A 19,185-nucleotide genomic window follows, 5' to 3' on the forward strand; every position below is an offset into this window, starting at 1 on the left:
TATGGCAGTCTGTACCTCAGTTCCAACATCACACTTCACAGCTGTAAAAATAATTTCTGCTTTTGTAAAGTTAATCAGTTGCCAGAACTAAAGGCTTTAAGCACTCTTGCAATCTAAAGGCCTAGAGAATATGTTAGAAAGCATGATTAGAGATGTAGTCAAAGCCTTTCACCCATACACACAGAAACAAGCTTGTAAGAGAAGCTAATAAAAGATTCTGAAATGTAGCACAGAGCTTTAGACAGGTTACAAGCAGTTAAATGCTATCAGACTATATCCAAAAAACAGAGGTTCTATCTGTTTTATTCCTGTTGAGACTTTAATACAAGATAACTAGATCAGTAATTGTATTCTATCTGTATTTCTATCTACAGGATAGAAAACACCTCAGTGAAAAACTGACACAAAACCCAACCTCACCAGGACAGTCTTCTTACACTAAGAACAATTAACATCTGCATAGAAGTTTTAAGGCTACCCATTGCCAATGACTTTTCTAACGTGAAAAACATGTACCAGAAAAAAGCTTCTGAACAAAGTTGCTTTTATTTGAGCTCCATTCCTACATCTCTACTTGCCTCTTCCTTTTGTTCCTTTCTATACTTAACTTCTGATATTGTTCATTTTTACCTGAAGGATGTTGCTCCATTCTCTTTAATTTTCACTTTCTGAACGGGAGATGCTTGAAGCGACAGTATTTTATTTCTTGGCAAAGTAATTTGCTTCAGAATGGAACCTAAAACAAAACAAAGAACATGCTGTAGTAGAAAGCAAAATGCTTAGACAACTGTTTAGTCAGCTCATTCTTCTAGGTAAGGCTACTGCAGACTCAGTAACTAACTGGGTCCATCTGAAAACCAGGCACTCTAGAATCTTACATTCTACAAGTTCTGTATGGCCCAAAGCCTCACACACTCTCAGCAAACACCCTCTCTTCTGTGCTGACCAGGGAAATGCTTCCATGAAAAGTGACTGGCTGAGAAAAACTCTAATTGTGCATCACCTGAACCTGCTGAAGGAAAAAGCAAGGTCTCATGAAACAACTCTCAAAATCATCAGCTTAGAAGAAGTTCACTTCAAGAAGCTCAGTCGTAGTATTTTAAGAAGTACAGATATTTGATTGATATGCTCTTAACAAGTACCAGAAGTAGATGTGACAATGATTTTCTCTTTAGAGCTCCAGACAGTAAGGATGTTCAATTTAATGCACAGAGCCGGTTGCTCCTGACAGACAGCCACCTTCTTGGCATTCATACCATCTGCCAACAGCCTGCACTTACTTCTACACCTCAGCAGTCCTCCCCCTTCTCAGTGAAAGAGGTCCCTGCACTTTACCTGCAGGAAACTGGTTGGTTTGAACAAGTGTATTCAGCGGCATCTTCCTCTCGGCAGGTGTCTGTAGGGTGAGCACTGAGGGCTGGGGGAGTGTGGATACTTGTTTGACAATGGTTCCCGATGGTTGTTGGACTACCTGGAAGCGGAATATCCAATATCAAGATTGAGAAGAGCTAAAAATACAGAGAAGTAAACAGTATCAGTGTTTCCATTTAGCCAGAAGTGCCACTGGGCAGGTATGCTTGTCTAGTTTTCAGTTTAAAGCAAACAGCATGCTCAGAAAATACCTTATTTTTTTTTAAACTTTATGTCAAGAAATCTTAACAAGTGGTAGTCAGCTTCAAGCTCATTTACTGAGCTCCAACAGACACTTCACCTCTATTCTCTACTGATAACTCTATCAGACAAGTTTCAATAATCACACAAGCCATTACACTGAGAGTTTTTACCTAAGTCTTGCTCAGCAGGCTAACTATTGAAGAGTGAGTTTGCCTGCCAATAACTTCAAAAAGAGTAGGTATCACAAACACCTGGTCAAAAAGGGAGAACACCAAAACAACTGAAGTCTTGCCCAAAATACTTTACCTGCTAGGAATTAAAGAGTACATGCTATAAAATCACTGATGTGTTTTTGGAATTGCAACATCAATTGTAAATTGAGATGCTGGGTTTTGAAGTGTTAAGCTGAAGTACACTGAACACATCGGTCACCAGGAACATGAACTACTAAATAGCAACACCTATAGCAAGTAGAGCCTCTACACAAAGACATCAGTACACAGCTGAAGGGTATAAAGGAAGGCAGCTCATGGTTTTGTTTAAAGACACTCTTCAAAGAAACAAAACCAGACAGCAGGATGTCATCACAACACAGACCTCCAGGCACAGCCCAGAAATACTAATCCTTCCTCTTCAGGGGCAGCTATTAAAATGCAAGAAAGTAATAAGATTGCAACATCCCTAAAAATCTCACTTCTAAGCTTCCTAGCTAGCAGAATGTGGGCTTCAGCTTTGATACGTCTTTAAAAAAGTTCTTGATTACAGGCCATAGGAAGATGCTACTTCACCAAAGCATAAAATTAACATCTTCAGACTGGATCCTATTTTCTTAGCAGCCAAAAACTAACATAAAGAAAATGTCAGGATCAATAAACCATTTTTCTCCTCTACATCTTTTATTTCAGAAAGTCTAAAGAGTGCTTGTACAGCAAGACTGCACTAGTAATTAAAGAATTGACATTTCTATTTCTGACAATACTTCAGAAATTAGGCTCTCTTCTGTCATCTAACTTCTCCTCTGTTAATAACTATCATCAACATAAGCCTCACACATTCACAAAAAGAGGGACTTTGTGTATCAAAGAGCCAAGACACCCTCTCAACCACCTCTGTATTGGTAGCACTAAGGCTTGGCATAGCAGCAGTAATAGAGTAACTGATCTGAAAGTGGTATCTGAAAACTTGACAGACAGTTAACATTAAGATTCACAGGAGAAAAGAGCTACAGGAATACAGGGACAGACTGTGGAGAGATGAGGCTCACACATGCAGCACTTCCTCATGGAGTAGAACAGATGCTAAGGTTTACTTCTCTATGTTTTTCCCAGAGTTCTGTTTGATCTCTCAGAAAGATCCGGCTTCCAAAACTACAAGTTGTGAATAATGCCAGCAGTGCCTTTTGTGAGTTCAGCTAATCAATGAGGAGCCAAGCAGCTTGGACACACTACTCAGAGGCTCCACTAGCACTAACTCACACCTAGAGATCCTCCCTACCACCAGGATGAACAATGCTTCATCTTCAGCATGCGAAACACTGGAACAGCACAGGAGGAAACATAAGCATTCCAGACTGAAGTACAGAAGGCAAAAGAACAGACAGCAATGTTACAACAGTGGTCTAAGTGGAAGCTACATTGCCAAGAAACAAAGGCTGTGTTGGCAGTAGAGCTCATTTTCTGTTTGCCATTCCAGCTCTAGACTAACAAAAGCTGGAAGTTGCAACGGGAGAACAGCAATACTGGAAATTTCAACAAGGATCCAATGCCAGAATGAAGCATTTACCAACAATGGTAGTATCTGTGAGAAGGAGTTACTATCTCTTTTCTTCAGGTTAGCAGGGAGAAATAATAAAGAAAAGGGACTGTTCCTTTGTGCCCTGTTAAGCAGGTTGACACAAGACATTAGAATAAAATTACCAATGTTCTGAAGTTTAAAAAAAAAGCAACACAACATCCAACTGACATAGAAGAGACAGCTGCCTGAAAGAGACTTTGATTAGCCTCACCGAACATGTTTTACATTCATAAAACAAAGCCTGGAGATCAGCAGAGGGATGCTGAGGTATCATCACACACAAACAATATCACTTCATGAAGGAAGCCTCACTAATTGAATGCAAAAGCAATAACCAGGACAAAAAAAAATAATGGAGAAGATTGTTCATGAAAGCTGAGCTCCGACAGGATTTGGCACTACCAGCTCGCTAAGAAGAAACAACTGCAACAGCATAAACACTTCACTCCTTGTTTCAACCATTAATCATCTCCAGGCAGTGTCTCTCACTGTAACTGTGGGGACTACACCATAAACCCCTAGCTGGTTATGCCTGACGTGAAGCTGTAATCTCACAGCAGCTTTCTCACCAATGGATGCCAGCATCTGGTACAGTAAATTTTCATTTATTGCACTTTAACAAGAGACAAAGCAACACTAGAGCAAGAGAAGAACAGGTTCCTTTGTGTCCACAAAGAGTATTGATAATAATGCTAGAGAAATGTAAAGTTTCATGTTGCATCACTCCAGTAACAAATTTGATATTAAAATACAGCAGTGCTGCATTCTTGAGTACCATGAACATTATAATGGAGCTGGCACATGAAAGTTCAAATTCTCTCAAGCACAAGAGGCTGGAATTAGAAAGGGGCATGCAGAGGGAGTGCATGGCATCAGACATCCCTGTGGGCTGAAAAGGGAAAAAATTTCTGGCAGCATTGTATAAACAGATTTGCACAGCTGGCAGTGTGCTTCCTTTTTCAGCTGGCAGTAGGACTCTTCTGTTTAGGGAGGGCAGGTCCAGATTTGTTTTCTTATGGGACAAAATAGACCCTCTGCCCTTTCAAGGAAAGGCATTAGAGAAGCCATAGGAGATATAGCCACTTCTACTAACTTGCCCTTTGCACTAAAAAGTTGTTTGAACAAACACCAAGCTCCTGATATGGCTAAGCTGTGAAGCAGTCAACTCAGTCCTTCAACTGTACCTGAGAAGAGCAAGTATTTTAATCACTGTGCCTGGGATCTACCTAAATTAGGGTAAAAACATGTTTTGTATGCAATTCAATATATGTAAGGCACAGCAAAGAAAAGCAATTGCAGCAGACTGCCACAATGCAGCAGTGTAGAGGCAGAAGCCATTTCTTGAGTTCAGCACAATCAAATTCAAGAAGTGTTTTGATTCCCCTGTGTGGAGCTAAGCTTCCTTGCCTATTTGTACAGATGGTCAACCTTTCCCCTGGATTACAAGACCTGATGTGTAGCCAACAAACTGCTCTCCTGCCCTTGTACTACCTAAGAAATTCTCTGTTTCTTCTGGCTGGAATTTCAAACTTAGTCCTCAAAGACAATATGAGTACCAACTCCTTTTCCAATTTGACTTTAGCTACTACTAGCCAACATTGTCAGTGCATATGCTTAATATTAATAACTCTTCTTTAGAGTTTTGGGGTTGAGGGTATTTTGCTTTTTTTTTTTTAAACAAATCTACTCAGAAAAAGGACTCCTCATCCACCCCATACAGCTGAATGTTTTGTTCTTTTTAAGTAAGTCTGGAGAGGTGAAAAGCTCATGCTTATGGTAGTTTACACTACCACAGCATGAACTCTTTCTTTAGAATGTAGGATTCTTGTATTACATCTACCGTCTGCCCTTTCAAAGGAAGAAAAATAAAAAAGCAGAACATTTCAGGGGTCTGAGAACTGTTAAGTATACATAATATCCAAGCTAAAAAAGAAAACTCACACAGCAGATGTCCTGTTGTACCTGTGGAAAGTAAATCTACTTTCCCAGGAAGTCTAATGGCTTTCCCACTTTTTAAAGAAAAATAATCTTTACAAGGAATTCCTTTGCAAGAATTATTTATCTGCCAAAGGGAGACTAGTTCTCTCAAAATACTTGAGAGCATTGCTCACAAGCAGACACCATGCGACTTCATATCTTAAACACCTATAAGCCAAACCTAATTTATTTCACCAAGTTGCTCTTTCAGGTTTACCTGTGATCTACAGTTTCTTGGTATTTAATATTAACATTAGCAAGAAGTTAACCTGTGCCAAGAATAAAAAAAAGTTAACACATTGCTTTTGAGGGCATTGTTTTAATGAGACAGTTATTCCTCCTGGACTTTGCTAGCTAATGAGGCCTGATAGAAAAAGCTCACTTTTGGACGACTTTGTAATTAATATGTCTTAGTAAATGTGGAGGTCAGAACTCAGATCAGAAAAGCTCCTTGAGGTAGTTGGTACATTTCAGATAACATATCGCTGAACATCATCGAGCCTGCAAAGCACCCAGGGCAGGAGCTACCAGGGGAGAGAGTCTGGGATTCCTGGTGGCTAGCTGAGGCACAGCCCTAACAGGGCATCCAAGAGCAATTAATCTAAGTAACCCATCAGCAGTTTCTGTTTCTGACACTTGCATTTCCTACCTTTTCTCCCAGCTGCCAACCTAGCCTGGCTGTGTGCAGAGTGAGGGCTGGACCTCGCATCCTCTTGTGTCTCAAGATGGATGTTCAGTCTGGTGAAATGGTGGTCAACATGTCTTGCAAGAGACCAAGCTGACAGCTTGGCTTTAGATTCACCTTTCCAGCAAGGGCTCACTATTTCTAAACTATGACAAACTGATGAACTGATGAACTCAAGAAAGACTACCTTCATAAATTAAAATAAAAAACAAAAAATGAACCAGAGGTCCAAATTGGTATCCTCTTTACTGAACAGCAAGAGTCAAAGTAGAGGAGCCTGGTTAGTTAGAGAGAAGCAGAGAATCCATCTTACCAGCTGTTTCACTTTAACCACCTGCTGAGCACCGACTGACTGCGCACCGACGCACTTGGGCTGCGAGATTTTAAGACCAAGCGGGGTTCCAATGACTGGTTTCAGAGGCTGGAGAGGGGTTGTTGCTGAAGATGCCACCGTAGAGACCAGCACTGGCTTTGCAGACGGCAGAGAGGGCGTTGGCACCGTAGAGGTGAAGACCAGCTTGCCAGGTTGGACAGCAGTGAGCCCGGATGATGCCATGGTTGTGGTGAGGACGGAAGCTGCGTGCCTGAGCGACGCTGTCCCCGCTGCAGGGGAAGGAACAGCCTTCACGGCCTGCAGAGAAGCTGCTGCCGATGTGCTGGCAAGGACTGGTGTGATAACCAGAGGGGCTGTGCCTGCTACAGAGGCAGGCACGGGTTTTACAACTGGAAGAGCGGTTGTTGCTACAGCCGAGGTGGCCACTGCTGTTGAAGGAGCCGGCACTGCAGAGGTACAAGTTGAAACCACTTCTTGGGTTGGAGCTGGCTGCTCCATACACTGCTGGATAAAGCTCTGAGGATTAGGCATTAGTTGCCGTAAGGCAAGCATGCTTTTCTGAAAGAAAAATGAAAAAACACTGGATATAGTAGCAGCAGAGTTTTCCACAATAATAATACATTTGCAACTGAATGCTTTTCCAGTTTCATTTTTCATGAGACAATAAATGGCAAACAAGTTTTGTTAAATTTCAGGCACCCTTAAATTGAGGACAATCCTGTTCAGTGAAGATGACAAGAAACACCAGCTGAGCAAAGGTCAACCATCACAGCTACATTACACATAGTAAATCCCATCTATGGGAAAACTCACATATAACTTTGTTCTTCTGTTTAGATTTTTCAATTTGGAATTTATGTTTCAGAGTAAGATGATTTTAACTGCTTTATTACCTCAAAGAATTCTGTTTTGCCAAAAACCCCTGCTATATTGGAGCAGCTGTGTTTATTTCATGGAGCCTGACAGGGAGCTAGGAATTATCCAATAAAGTCAGAAACAAGGTCTGAAGAACACTTTTATACCAATACAGCTGTATCTACACTAGGGGGGGATGGCACTTAAATAATGTCTGTAGAGCTGCAGCAATGCAACTTCAGCCAGCTACTTCTCCACAACAGGAGAACAAAAGTAAAGAAATCTGGCAACATCTCATTTTTACTACAGCTGTGTTTGAGAAGGTTAATGGACAGAATAATCTTCAAACTCTCCATGGATTTTTCTCCTTCACTGTTTATAATCTGCTATGGCTCTGAACCAGGGGAAATCAATTCTGCAGCTACCTGTATATTCTTGCAAACCCTTGTATTTTTTCCTCCCCTCTTAACAGTTGCTAAAGTTTGTAAGAGCTGCAAACACAGTGCTGCAGCTTTGGACTTCATGCAGAAGGTTCATGTTTCACATGCAAGTGTACCAAGTAATCATATTGTTTGCACAACCAGACCTTTTGCAGCCCATACGTTTTTTAAAATTCACTTCTTTTTCTTTTAAAGCCGCTTAGCTCCTGATGCAATTTATTTATTTACCAAAAGCATCAAGCAGACTTGAAAATCAAGCAGGCTTCACAGCCAAAGCCACTGTACTTTTTCTACCTCTTGGAACAGACAAAACAAAACACATGCACAACTTCATCAAAAACCTGCAGCTCAAAGATAAGAGCTGACTCCAGAGAGTCATCCCTAAAATTCCACTTCACTGGCTAAAAGTGGATTGGCAAAAAGCCGTATCACATTTCTTTCCAGACTCAAGCTGCAAACATTTCCCCCACAAACACGGCCAGTACTGATCCGCTTAGCAACTTAGAGAAGTGCTCCTGAAGTCATCCTCCATTTGGCACTCAGTTCCAGTCACAGCTGCTCAGAGTTACAGATCAACCTAATTGTGTGTATCAACCGCACATCCTTACAGTGTTTCAGGAAAAGGCAATCTGGGTGCAAGATGTTAAAGGATTGGCAACACCGCAAAGTCAGCTAACTCCGACCGTGTCTGAACAACACTTCTGAAGTCACAGTATATCTTTGCTAATATAGCATGCAACAGGGAGAGAGCACGTGCCAAGGATTATGTGGTAGGGACACTGCCCAAATCAGAGAAGCCTAGATGATACCAGTACTTGGCAGTGTGCTGCAGCAGAAACACACAATGGCTCTGCTGAGACAGGTCAGGGTCTGACCCACGCTGATAAACCCAACTTAACCCCTGCAGAATTGCCTTGAGTTCTCTGCATCAAGTGTAGCAGCTCTTCACATCATTGGATGGCTTCTTATAACAGCTGAGCACCTCTGTGAGTGCCAGTCATGCTGACCCTGTACTCACAGCCTGGTCCTTCTGCAGCCAGGGCCACGCTGGATGCAGAAAACCCATTCTCTGAGCTGTTTACTTTTCTGGCATTTGCATGGGCATTTAAGAAGCGTCCAGGAAATTAAACAGGTAATAAATGACCAATAGGAAAATTTTATGTATCATAGAATCATCAAGGTTGGAAGAAACCTTATACCTTTAGGATCGTCAAGTTCAACCATCACCCAGCACCAGATCTGGATCCTAATAAGCACCTCCAGTGTGGTGACTCCACGGTGACTGCACCACCTCCCTGGGCAACCTATTCCCAAGGCCCAACCATCCTAACATGGTAATTTTTTTTTTCTAGTATCAAATCTGAATCTCCCATCTCAGCTTAAGGTCCTGCAGAGATGACTGCAGTCTTTCAGACTCACGGCAAACTGGCTAGCAAGGCATTTAAAAGCTGCCACTGTAAGAAATTTTTTTTTCCCACATTTGAGCAGATTAATACCAGCCATCTAGAGCAATATTAACATTATCACATGCATTGCTATATGGCCTGTCAAATACTAAGGAAAAGGGCAAACTCCAGAAAAACTCTGTCCCAGCTTTACCACTTAACTATTCTTCCTGTATTCCCCATCACGCCTATAACAAAAGTACAAATTTAACAAGCCTAAGAGTATGGTGTGCATTGAAATTTAGTAAATTTAATGTAGTTTTCCATGTTTTCACTGAGACTTAATGCTTGCTGTATAATTATTTTTTATTTTGCCAATACCATTCTATCATATGATTAGAAGTCTCAAGGAAGTGTTCTTTCCTTTGTATGATTATTTGCTTGAAAGGAAGTAGTAGTCTTGTCAGACCCTTTCTGGAGAAATGGGTAAAGATTTTTCCTGCCTCCAGCTAAACATACACCAGCAGAAGATGAACAGCTTTATGCAGATTCTTTGATCTTTAACATGGCATAAGCTGTGCATGGCCACTGTTGTCAGCTTCTAAGTTAGAACTCAGAATTGCTACGATTTTGATGAGAAAGTAAGAGGTCAGCTTAACATAGCTGATTTACTGTAGATAGATGCACAGCTTCCAAAACACTGGTCTCCACTAACACCTAGAGGGCAATTACTCTACAACATTAAGAACACAGCATAAATTACTCCTTAAAAATTTCCCTTCCCCTTAAGAATTGTCTTTCCAAGCACAACAGTCACACAGAGGTATGCTATGCACTCTTCTTCAACTGACCTGAACAAATACCTATTTGAACACCCAAACTCTTTTTTTTTCTGGTCCTCCTTCCTTTGCTCTTTAAATACTACATTATCCATAATCAGACACTTACCTTGAGAAAAGGAACTAAATAGGGTTGTGGAGATGACTTAAGTTCTATGTACAGCTTTTTTGTAAATTCTTCTGGTTCAATTTTTGCTTCCTAAGAGGAAAATATAATTACAATAGTAAGCTATAACTGAATCCACCCCAATTTTTTCCCAAGATGTACCAAAAGGTCATGGAAACATATCATGGCATTGTTCAATTTCAGTACTCAAATGCTTTTTTCCTGCTTTATTTCAAAAAGAAAGAAAAGGGCAGTTAGGATAGAACAATATTGTAATGTCCATATGTATTACCCCAGTTGTTTATGCTTTCTTCAGCTACAGGCAGCTAACACACCTAGGGATAGGTGTTCACACCAGTCACTGAAGTGAAGGGATAGAAAAATGTTTATAAGCAGCACTGATCCTTTTGAGTATCTCGTTGTGTAGATGTATTTTAAATGAACTACTAGTACTTCTTTCAGTAAACGTAGTTTATCTGCATGAAAATAAACTTACAGGCATCGAAGACTAATGACAACTTAGCAGTTTTTGTAAGACAATTCTAAACTAATGAATACACAACATAATAAAACAGAACACTTAACACTGTCTTTCAAGAGCAATCAAAACATTTCTGCATACCCCCATGGTAACAGTCCTCTGAATTGCAGAGTAGTTTCCTTTCTTAATGCTTTCCGCCCTGTCCCAACACAAACACCTGGCTCAAGGGCTTGGGAGGGGGGTTAGGAAGCTGCAGCAAAATGCAACCCAGGGCTGAGCCCCAGACTGCCCTTCCTCACCCTCCCAGAGTCACCAAGAACGTTACCTCCTCCAAGAAGGTACAGACACACAAAGAGCAGCACCAATCTCCATTTCTGCTGAGAAATTACTCCTCTCACCCATATTCACCTCTGGAGCAACTGTTCTGTGTTGCTACATCACCAGAACAGGGATTGTAAAGACTGTGTATCTGCAGACAAACAGAGCTTCCCGCAGCTCTCCCGTTTAGCCAGAACATTTGAGATCTCACTGAGATGCAGACATGGGTCACCAAGGTCTCACTGATACAGATGCAAGTGGTTTGGCACACTGAGGCTCAGTGCATACAGGGTGCTTGCCACACACTCCATGAAACACTGCCTTAAGGATCATTTTGCTCCCCAGCTTCAATTTACTCATTTCTGTCATACCCACAAAACATCACTTTATTCTGCATTTAAATCATACACTTACCAAATGGCAGATTTTTAAACTACTACAAAAAGCAAACAAGTGCGCAGTTAACAACGTATGAACATCTCTTAACTGCTCTTAAAAAAAAGAAAGCACTGTAAGCACAAGAAAGAACAACTTTATTTTTCCCACAGAAGGAAGGTGTATAGTCCAGCAGGGACAGAGGCTAAGGAATCAAATTTTTGCAAGGCTGCATCTTCAAACAATCTGCTCTCTGAAATTACATCTGTCTACATCACACCTTCCTAGACTGAAAAGCCCTTTGGTACCACTAGCAAAGCCACCCCCCTCCACCAGCACACAGCCTTCTGCTACGGTGGAACAGCAACGCAGCAGCAGCGGTCAAATGCCATGACAAGAAGTGGCAGGAGAAATCGTTACCAGGAAAACCCAGCTGTGCTGGGATACAGCACAAAGCACCATACGGAAGCCACCTGCAAAGAGAGAGAGGTTGGCAGCCACCACGTTGTTTGCTCCATCCTACTGTTTTTGAGCTATTGATAATGTCATTCTTGTTCCACTGCTCAGTTCTGTCTTGGAGTAAAGCAGTAGTATGGACTTAGCACTGTACTGCACCCTTCACATCAGATTCTTGCTACTGAGCACTCAAAACTACACTAACACGAAAAAAAAAGACCCAGAAGCTGTGTTAACACTACCAGCTCCTCCTGCTATCAGTTACCTGTGTGCATAAAATGAAACAGAAATGTGAGGGGGAAAATAACACTGGCATCCAGTTAAAATAAGATTTATAATGTAAGATTTAACAAAGGTCAGATGTATTCAGCCACAGATCCAACTCTTGAGCCGTTAAAAAAAAAAAAAAGCTACAAAATAACAGGAACAAGACTATAATAACGGAAATGTCAAAAATCTATACACAAATGACACAGACTGTTTTGAAAAAAAAGTCTCACCAGTAGATTTTGCACCAGATTTTTCACATTCTGCCCCATCTCAGGGGCTTGAGGTCCACTAGACGCCAATTTTATTAGCGTAGCAAGAAAATTCTTGCATTTCTTCACATTCTCTAGCATCTCCTAGTGTGGAAATAAAAAGAAGAGTATTAGATGTTGCTCTGTCTCTTCAACCTCTGATGAACATACAGAATGTTAATTTTTAATTAAAAACTTTTTTTTTTCCTTACTGTAGAAGCGCTGGTCTGTGCTACTGTTGTGCCCTCTGCTTTCACAGAGACTGCCTTTTGGGAGATAGCTCGTGCAGGTGGTCCTGTAACTGGAAGTTTTACAGGTGTTCCAGTACTCAAAGGCTTTACAGCAGTAACTGTAGTAACACTAGCTGTTGCAGCTGCTGGCTGAAGAGAAAAATTAACACTTTTTAACCAAGGAACAACGTGACAAACATACGGGATTCTGCTAGCACATAAGGTAGCAACCTCCTCCACACTGCTATTTGAAACACAAAGAAACAATTCTTCCCTTTGTTTTCAGAGTTTAGATTCATTTGCTTTGAGAGGCTCTATTTAATACAGTAAGTGACAGCCACAGCCATAATTCTATTTACAAATCAAGGGTGGGGGGAAGAAATTACAAAGGCACATCAAGACCAAAGCACTGCCTGCAACTTTGAAGGAAGAGAGAAAGGTAAAATTGTCTTATAGAAAGCAATATATTAACTTTGCTAGGCTCCTACAGTCTAAGACTAATAGATTTTGGACAATGCTAAGCCAGGTGATACTATTCTGAAGACAAGAAGAACCAAACATGATTTTTTATCTTCCAGTTTTGCCCTGAAGCTCCTCTCCCAACTGCAACACCCCTTGCTTTTCCTATCACACACGGAGTAGGCAAAAGACATCATGTCCACTTTGGAAGGATGCAAGTGCCAGCAGAAGCAGCCAGGTCAGCAAATGAACCTAACAAGTTTTTCCTGTCTTTTCCTTGTGGACAGCAATTTGGATCTCCTCCTCCTCTGCCCTAACAGAAACCCTCACAAAATTCAGTTATTTTGAGACCTCTTTATAAAAGAGCTTTATTAAAGCTCATTATAATTTCCCAACAGATTAAGAAGCTCCAGCAACAGTAGAGTAATTAAGATTCAAGAAAAAAATATCTCCTTCTTTGCAAACTAGGCTAAATCTAAAACCCACTTAACAGAAGTATTTCTACTTAAGATTTTAAAGAAAACAAACAAACCATACCCAAAAAACCAACACAGTTCATTTGAAAGAACAGAATACAAGATGAATAAAACAACATGAATAAAAGACTCTGCCCATGCAAAAAACCACTACGTTTGATTTCTCAACTTAAAAGCAGAAAAGTCAGAGGGAACCCACAGGTAGAGTTCCAGGTTAACATTTGAAACCTCAAGTTGGGTGTCATCTTTCCTCCAAGCCTGTGAAGAGGAAGGGAAAGTCTCGTTTTGTAGTTCAAATTCTGTGTTCAGATCTGCACAATGTAATGGCTTTCACTGACTCTTAACACATTCCATCACCCCAGCTTAGTCGAACAGACACAACTAATACTTGCTAATTGCGTCAATCATAAGACAGACAGGAATTTAACTTACCCTACCATGGAGAAAAGAAAAACTAATCGAAAGTGGGACAGACATCATGTACAATATCAGCCTTTCAGGATGGGGATAATTAATGAATGAACACTCAAAGCTAAAGCAAAACTGCAACACTTTGGTCATACATTTAATTATTTTTTTTTTCTGGGTGGGTGTCCTCCCCTCCCCAAGCTGCTGCCAGCTTGACATGAAAGCAGCAGGCAGCTACCAGAAAGCTCCCAGCTCAGGTTCCCACTGCTGGTAACACTTTAATAGCTCTCTGCAGGATCTTTGCCACCACCACTGCCTCTTCCAAGGATGAGGCTCAACAGCTCTAAGACCACAGGGAGGCAAACTGGGCACAAGAATCCCACAAACAGATGGGCAGGAGGAAGACAGTGTGGGACACAATGCAGATCTGCCAAGTTGCAATGCCCTGGGCTTTTAAAAGTCGAAAACAGGCGCTGATCTCTTGCAAATTCCAGCATGCTTACACATCAAGACTAGAACAGCATTTTATCAGCTGAGGGAGGAAACGACAGGAAGTCTGCTGGACCCTTTTCCCAGGAAAATGAATATATGGGAATTAACTTCTGTCATCTGCCATCAACCTTTTTCGCTACTGACAATTCTCATTCTCACTTTGAGCAACAGAGAAACAGTAACCACCAAAAAATGGCATTAATCCTGCATATTTTGAAGTCATTTCAAGAGAAGAAGTGCTCTGCATCTAAATGAAAGTGCCCCAGCATGGTGCTAATTAGACACTTTGCAGCTTCGTTACCCCATCTGGGAAACAGGTGAAAAATAAGAATGTGCAGGTAATTTTGTCTAACCTCAGAGCTTAAACATTCAGTAAAGTCAAAAAGGGAAATATTTTTGTTGATGAGGAGAATAATCCTGCAGTCAGTACCTAAAGAGTTTTGCAGACAGTATTCCAAGTTGTATTTCACACAAGACTGAAGATGCACAACCAAGCCAAAGATTATTTCCTCTCCACTCTCCACCACTTTCTGTGATGACATCATAATACTTCCACACAAACACTCGTCTCCTGTGACCTCAAAAAATTGTCAAGACTGAGATGAGGAAGTTATTTTAAGACTGATGAATGAATTTCTGCCAAGGAAATCAGACTCAAGGGCTCTGCCATCCTTTCCCCAGATGGTTCCATCCACTTTTTGCACTCATTCCCCTTTCAGCACTCTTCTCATGTCCATCCCAGAGTGAAGAGCAACGTGACCACAAGACAGCAAGATGTATCCACATTGCTTCTATTTACTCTTCATTGCACAAGGAGCTCGTACTGAGGGCTTTGCAATCCTCTGCACAACAGTGGGGCTTCAAGCAAGCCACTCCAAACAAAACAGCTCTATTAATTTTTCCTAGAGTCATCATTCCTGCTGTTTAAATCTAGCCCTACAGCTCATTACAAGTGTTCCAGTTTCTACAGTGGGGAACAAAAAAAAGAACAGCTTACAAAAAATACTCCATGTCTATGTCTTTAAATATCTCAGAAGAACATAAGTTCAATAGACTACATCAAACTAAACTGAAGTACAGAAAAACCAAGCCAAAGGCAGATATAAGTTTAAAAAAGAGAAGTTAATAGCATGATGAATCTCAGTGTTTATCCACATGAGAGTGTGAGGATGCAGGCAACTTCATCCATCAGATGATGGATGACCTTCATCTCTTTTCCCCAGTGCAAGGGTAGTGTAGTAGATAACTATTCTTTTTATATACTAAAGACCTCTATGCAGAGATCACAAACATAGAGTTTGCAAACTAGTATTCCAAAATAAAAGCAAGGAATATCCATTGCTGTATTTAGACACAAAGCATATACTGTTCCCATTCTAAGCAAAACAGAAAATGTATTAAGAGAGGCCTCTGGGTTTTCCCCTTTAGCCCCAACACTACCTATCTGTAGTGAGAGAGAAGTGAAAAAAGAGCACAGAGAGTGAGCAGTTCAGTTGTTGACACAGAAGAACAGCAGAAGGATGAACTTGTTAGTCAGACTGTTACCAGCAAACACATCCCTCAATCCTTCAAACACCCTGAGGGTCAAGAACATACATCTAGCATGTTTTTTTGAATGACTGATCGATCCTGCCCATTTACTGAGTGTTCTGTTGTCAACTGCTACAGCTCAGTCTCCTTCAAACTCTTGTCACAAAATATAGGTACACGCCAGACTTCTGACTTTTTCATAATTTCTTCTCCAGATTATGAGACCAGAACATATTATCTGCAGAAAAATGTAGTTTTCTCTTCATTCCACATGCTTATGCAGAAGTCTGGTCCCCAAGAACAGAAGATGAACCATAGGTAGGAAAAATCTCATACTCTGCAGGTGATAGAAGTCCTTCAGAAGAGGACTACAGCATTTTTCTCCAGAAAAAGCAAAATAAGACCTAGGAAATAAAACAAAAATACTATCTAAAAATAATGAGGCATTTTCAACCACTGCCTATTTACCCATGAACCCATGGATATGAATACCCATGAATCCATGGTTGCACCCATGGAACCCATCTGCCACACTCAATTAAAGAACAGGTCTTCAGTTATGACTTTCCTTCAATGTATAATGAGGGGAAAAAAAAAAATACACATGAAAAACAGCTTGATTGGCACAGATAGCTCATTTTCCCCTCAACATCATCTCAGGTATACCTTTTTCCCCACTAAGGAATCAGAAAATTCCAACAGGAGCACATCTCCCAGAAAAGATTTAGCAAGAGATTGAAGGAGCTCTGTCACAGTGTACAAAAACACTGGAAATGGCTCTCTGAACTATTTATTTTATTCATTGTTCATGCGCTTTCTACTGTAGTGAGATAAGATTATCTGACACACAGTGACAGAAGCCTAATTAAATTATGCATTTAAAAAAAAAACAGATTTGGGAAATAATTTGTTATGAGAACAAAGGTTACTAAGCTTACTGAAAACCATATTACAGTTAGAAATAACAAGAATGCATCCATATTTTCTCTAGTTCGTTCTGTCACTTATTCTACCATATTATAAAGCTTGCAAAGTACCTGTATTACAGCAGGTGTCTGAACAGTAGAAACCACAGCATTTGTTGTTTGAGATAACGTTTTCACAGGAGCAGCTGCTATTTTCTTTACTAACTGTGTGCCAGAATTCTTTGAAAGAATAGAAATAAAAAATAATTATATATGGGCAGAGAACAGTTGTCAGACAAGTCAGTGACAAAACAGACACTGAAGCTGGGGTCACATACAAACTGAGACACATCATCTTACAGTAATAATACAGGCATAATTCACACAGTCTATATAGTTTAAACACTGCTCAATAAAGCTCTTTGTCTACCAGTTTAATATTCAATAGCAGATTCAGGGGCATTTAGAGATAAAGTATAATCAGAATAAAATTAAAGAAATTTAATAAAGAAATAAAGTGAATTGTTACTTTCATGTACTTCCCTACTCTTGCGCACTCACTACCCTACAAGAGATGGAAGCAAAAAGCCAGCAGAGTTCAGGGAAGGAGGAACATCCTAGGGACATGGGAAAAGTCCTCAGCTTTACTCAGCTTTGGAGAAATATCCCAACAGAGTATCACAAGGTTTTAGATACTAGCAGCTACCATTTAGGCAGTGGCTGGCATTTTTTTTTTCTTAAAATGGTTTACATCATCAGAGAGGAGTTCACTAATTTGACCTTTACCATACGTAACTGCTCACAAGTTTTTTCCCAAGCAAGAAAGCAAAGCACATCATTTCTTGGTGCAAAACCAAACCAAACCATCACCCCATTCAAAAAGGATCCAAACACTTACTTAACCCTCCACAACTCATTTGTAAACCCTGTTATAACTACATAACATACAGCTATGTCAAATTGCAGTTATGAGAGAAGTTACCTGCACAGCACATATTCTGATTGCAGGTGTGCTGGTCGGCACAGATGGTCTCACACTTGTGTTGTTTTGTGTCTGGTTCTGTGCTCCTGCTATTGCCTGTTGAGATACCAGCATTAGGTGGCCATTACTGCTTCTGATAAGAACAGTTCCTGTGGAAAAAAAACACATTTAGACTGTTAGAAATTAAGTTATATTATGGATTTCCTATATTTCTGTGGAAGAAATAAATAGACCACACTGATAATGTAACACTGAGTTTATCACTCCAAGGAGAAGCTGCCAAGAAATATAAGAATTAAGTGCAGATCTAGCTTTACTATGCATCTTATGACAGAAAAGAATCCCTAAATTCAAGACAAAAACTTAGCCACCAGCCACACTGAAACACTGTGTGCATACAAGATGCAAATTGCAAAGCAGTTCACCATTTGAGTCCAAAAGATATTCTGAACATTAAAAAGACAGACACAGAAAATATACACACACTCTGGGATTTCTTTAACACTAATTTTAAGCAGTTCTTCAACTTGCAAAATTCATCACCACTATCACACTTGGCTGCCTCTTCAGCTTCTGAACATTTACGCACATATTCAGAGGTGAAAACACAGCTTAGAGAAAACTGCAGTGGGAACTGAAGCCTGATTAGTATGAGCTCACCTACCTGTAACCAAGACCATCCTACCCAGTCAAGAGGGCAGTGATATCCCATGAAAATCAAGTCACTGAGATATCTGAAGCTGTCCCTTGGTCAAAGCTGTGTCCAAAAGCATTAAAACCCAGGGTTTTATTGAAGCAGTTTGAAGCCAAATATGGAGATTACAGCAGGAAATAATTAAAAACAAAAAAGAAAGGGGAAAATAAAATTAAATAAAAAAAACCATCCAGCTACCAAAGCCTTCTCCCTCCTCCCCTAAGGACTCATCTCTGAAAAATTTGGAAGATTCAAAACAATGACAAATACAAAATGCCAGCTGGATACCTGGTCTGTACCATGTCAGATTCTTCAAGGGAGCCACAGAGGACCCTACCTTTGTGTCTCACCTCCTGTGCCTCCAACAGCAGCTGCTGCACAAGTCCACCACTGAAAACACCATCCCCAAACATCCTCCCTTAACACTGACCTTTCAAATAGAAGGAAGGAGGAGGTACAGGAGAATCCAGATACGTAAATAAGACTACCTCAATGTTTCTGGAGGACTGCATTAAACTTTCTTGCAAGTTATCAAACATCTGAAACTGAGATCTTCTGTGCATACTTACGATCATTCCTAGTGTAAAACAAGACTGCAATGAAAGTCTTCTTACTTTTTACTACTTGGTTAGTCTGAAAGTTGTCAAAATACTACCATACAATACAGCCTAAAGCTTCTGTCTGAGTTGAAATGCATACAACACAAAAAGCCACAAGCTCCATGAGCTGGGTTTTGTTGGGTATGTTTTGGGGTATTTTAAAAAAACTATCAAACTATAACCACATGCTTGGAAACAGCTTTTCATCCTCCATATCTAAAAGCTTAAGAGGA

At 40.4% G+C, this 19,185-nt stretch overlaps 1 protein-coding gene across 2 annotated transcripts in view; it reads right to left on the reverse strand.

Annotated features, from left to right (window-relative positions):
• The window catches only part of TAF4B (TATA-box binding protein associated factor 4b), a 70,095-nt gene that overhangs the window by 37,765 nt on the left and 13,145 nt on the right, over nucleotides 1-19,185 (reverse strand). For both annotated transcript variants that reach the window (XM_086889825.1, XM_086889831.1), the window contains exons 2-9: nucleotides 17,660-17,808; nucleotides 16,810-16,917; nucleotides 12,390-12,557; nucleotides 12,160-12,282; nucleotides 10,033-10,122; nucleotides 6,384-6,962; nucleotides 1,336-1,471; nucleotides 631-736 (exon numbers count right to left, since the gene is read on the reverse strand). In XM_086889825.1, the coding sequence (XP_086745951.1) occupies nucleotides 631-736; nucleotides 1,336-1,471; nucleotides 6,384-6,962; nucleotides 10,033-10,122; nucleotides 12,160-12,282; nucleotides 12,390-12,557; nucleotides 16,810-16,917; nucleotides 17,660-17,808 (1,459 nt within the window). The remainder of the gene's footprint in view (nucleotides 1-630; nucleotides 737-1,335; nucleotides 1,472-6,383; nucleotides 6,963-10,032; nucleotides 10,123-12,159; nucleotides 12,283-12,389; nucleotides 12,558-16,809; nucleotides 16,918-17,659; nucleotides 17,809-19,185) is intronic.

Source organism: Cyanistes caeruleus, chromosome 1 (genome assembly GCF_971803275.1).
Source record: "Cyanistes caeruleus chromosome 1, bCyaCae1.hap1.1, whole genome shotgun sequence".
Classification (NCBI taxonomy): domain Eukaryota; kingdom Metazoa; phylum Chordata; class Aves; order Passeriformes; family Paridae; genus Cyanistes; species Cyanistes caeruleus.